Below are 2,600 nucleotides of genomic sequence, written 5' to 3'. Positions count from 1 at the left end.
ATGTTCTTCACAGTCTTGGTCAACTTCCTCCTCCAGTTCGCCACTCTTGTGCAAGCTGCGGACACAGCTGCATGGAAATCCCGGAGCATCTACTTTGCCCTCACGGATCGCGTGGCTCGCAGCAGTAAAGATTTTGGAGGTGCCGCGTGCAGCAACCTGACCACATACTGTGGCGGTACCTTTAAAGGGCTCGAGTCAAAATTGGACTATATCAAAAACATGGGCTTTGACGCCATGTGGATCAACCCTGTCGTCGAGAGTACGTCAAGGTTCCTATAATTTACCTTCTCAACTATAACTGACCAACTATTACAGACAAAGCGGATGGCTACCATGGCTACTGGGCTCAAGACTTGTACGCCATCAACTCCAACTATGGAAGTGCCGCCGACTTGAAGAGTCTGGTCAAGACGGCTCATTCCAAGGTAAGCTTCCATGTTCGCACCAACCTCGCCTTTTCCAGAGTTGCTAACCCACTCCTAGGGAATTTATGTCATGGTCGATGTGGTAGCAAATCACATGGGACCGGGTAACATATCCGACAACCGCCCAGCACTGCTGAACCAGACATCTTCCTACCACGCCCAATGCGACGTTGACTACAATAACCAGACCAGCATTGAAAATTGTTGGGTGACGAACCTCCCAGACCTCAAAACCCAGAGCTCTGACATTCGGAAACTACTGTACACCTGGGTTCAATGGCTAGTCAAAGAGTACAGCTTCGATGGGGCACGTATCGACACTGTAAAGCATGTTGAGAAGAGCTTTTGGCCTGGATTTGTCTCCGCCATAGGAGCATATGCCATCGGTGAGGTTTACAGCGGGGACTCGGCATATATGGCCGGTTATGCGAACTTGATGCCTGGCCTGCTCAACTACGCCGTGTATTACCCCATGAACAGGTTCTACCAGCAAGGGAACACACCACAGGAGCTAGTCACCATGATCGATAACGTAACCGCGTCTTTTCCCGACCCTGCAGCGCTGGGCACCTTTCTTGACAACCACGACAACCCCCGCTGGCTGAACCAGACAAACGACCAGACTCTTTTGCAAAACGCCTTGGCCTTTGTCTTTCTCTCCCGCGGCATCCCTATCCTGTACTACGGAACCGAACAAGGGTTTGTTGGAGGTAACGATCCTGCCAACCGCGAGGATTTGTGGCGGAGCGGTTTCAAAACCGACACGACGTTGTACAAATCAATAAACAAGCTAAACGCCGCGCGCAAGGCCGCCGGCGGTCTGGACGGCAATGACCACGAGCACCTGCTTGTGTCGGACAATGCTTACGCCTGGAGTCGTGCGAGAGGAAACCTGATCGTCCTCACCACTAACGCCGGATTCTGCTCCAACGCTCAGTACTGCTTCAACACGACTAGGGCAAACGGACACTGGACCGAAATCTACGGCGGCCATGCTTCTGTCAGTTCCGACAGCACCGGTCAGGCCTGTGTCAATGTGATCGACGGGCAGCCAGTCGTGCTGTTGGCCTCGACCAATTCAACAACGGGCACTGCGCGACCGACCACCACCGCCAAGAAGCCCTGGAGTTGGACCAACAGCACCACCATCACCAACACCACTAACAGTGCCTGCCCAGCATCAGTGGCTGTTTCATTCACAGAGCAAGCAGTGACAGCCGTCGGTGAGACGGTCAAGATCGTCGGCAATACTGATCAGCTGGGCAACTGGGATGTTTCAAAAGCACCCGCTCTGTCTGTTTTGCGAAATAACACGAGCAGTTCGATATGGAACATCACTCTGCCCATGGCGCCCGGACGCACTGTTCAGTATAAGTTTGTCAAGGTGTCCAGCTCGGGCGGCACGACTTGGGAGAGCGACCCGAATAGATTCTACACACCCCCAGTTTCTCAGAGCGCGACTGTGACTGACGAATGGAGATGAGAAAATTCGAGATGGACCTTTGTTTGATTAGCTACCACAGCTCGGTTGAGCCGAGCATTATAACCCTAAGAGGCACATATTTCATCACTGGCGATAGAACAAACCCACACACAAATAGTGGGGACCAGACAGACTATTAAACATAAGCAAGCAACTAGAATCAATATTTTTGCTGCTATCTCTTCGCTTCTATCCTCTCTAAACAGAGCACTCGCTGGATACCTCGGTCCTCACTCCTCCCGGGACGCCGGAGTCGTTGACTCTGCAGAGCCTACCCCTGCCGAGGCAAGTGCCGGAGCCGGCATCGCCGCTGGAAATCAGGAGGCGGCAGGATTGACGAGCCTCGAGGACGTGGCTGTTGTCGGTCTCTGGAGCCGGCAGGGCCGTGACGGCGGCGGCCAGGGCGAAGATGAAAGTGGCGGAGAACTTCATGTTTGTGGATTGAAGAGGTGGTTGTTGGCCGTTGGTTGTCGATGATTCTGAGATGAAAAAAAAAGTAAAAGAAATCTTGGATTGAAGAATTGAATTCTCGTCGACCTGTCGAACGGATGTTTGCCAAAGATAAAAAGGTTATGAGTTGAAGAATGGAAAGTTGCTTGATGATGGACAGAGTGATGATGATAGTAGTTGACGGGATGGAGGAAGGTCAACATTTATACATCGCATCAACAAGGACGTTTCGCCTGGTCTTG

The 2,600-nt window shown here is 52.1% G+C and overlaps 2 protein-coding genes across 2 annotated transcripts; one reads left to right on the top strand and one right to left on the bottom strand.

Annotated features, from left to right (window-relative positions):
- On the top strand, nucleotides 1–1,908 carry PgNI_10186 (uncharacterized protein; the record flags this gene model as incomplete). Its single annotated transcript, XM_031130160.1, has 3 exons — nucleotides 1–259; nucleotides 316–425; nucleotides 484–1,908. 3 exons carry the CDS (start codon nucleotides 1–3, stop codon nucleotides 1,906–1,908), a joined length of 1,794 nt encoding a protein of 597 aa, XP_030979817.1.
- A 198-nt stretch (nucleotides 1,909–2,106) lies between these two features.
- Nucleotides 2,107–2,340, bottom strand: PgNI_10185 (uncharacterized protein; the record flags this gene model as incomplete). Its single annotated transcript, XM_031130159.1, has 1 exon — nucleotides 2,107–2,340. The coding sequence occupies one exon, from the start codon at nucleotides 2,338–2,340 to the stop codon at nucleotides 2,107–2,109; it is 234 nt and encodes a 77-aa protein (XP_030979818.1).
- Nucleotides 2,341–2,600: the final 260 nt, after the last annotated feature.

This window comes from Pyricularia grisea, chromosome VII, assembly GCF_004355905.1.
Source record: "Pyricularia grisea strain NI907 chromosome VII, whole genome shotgun sequence".
In the NCBI taxonomy this organism is placed as follows: Eukaryota; Fungi; Ascomycota; class Sordariomycetes; order Magnaporthales; family Pyriculariaceae; genus Pyricularia; species Pyricularia grisea.
Note: the sequence above shows the minus strand (reverse complement) of the source record. Positions and strands in the feature narration are given on the sequence as shown.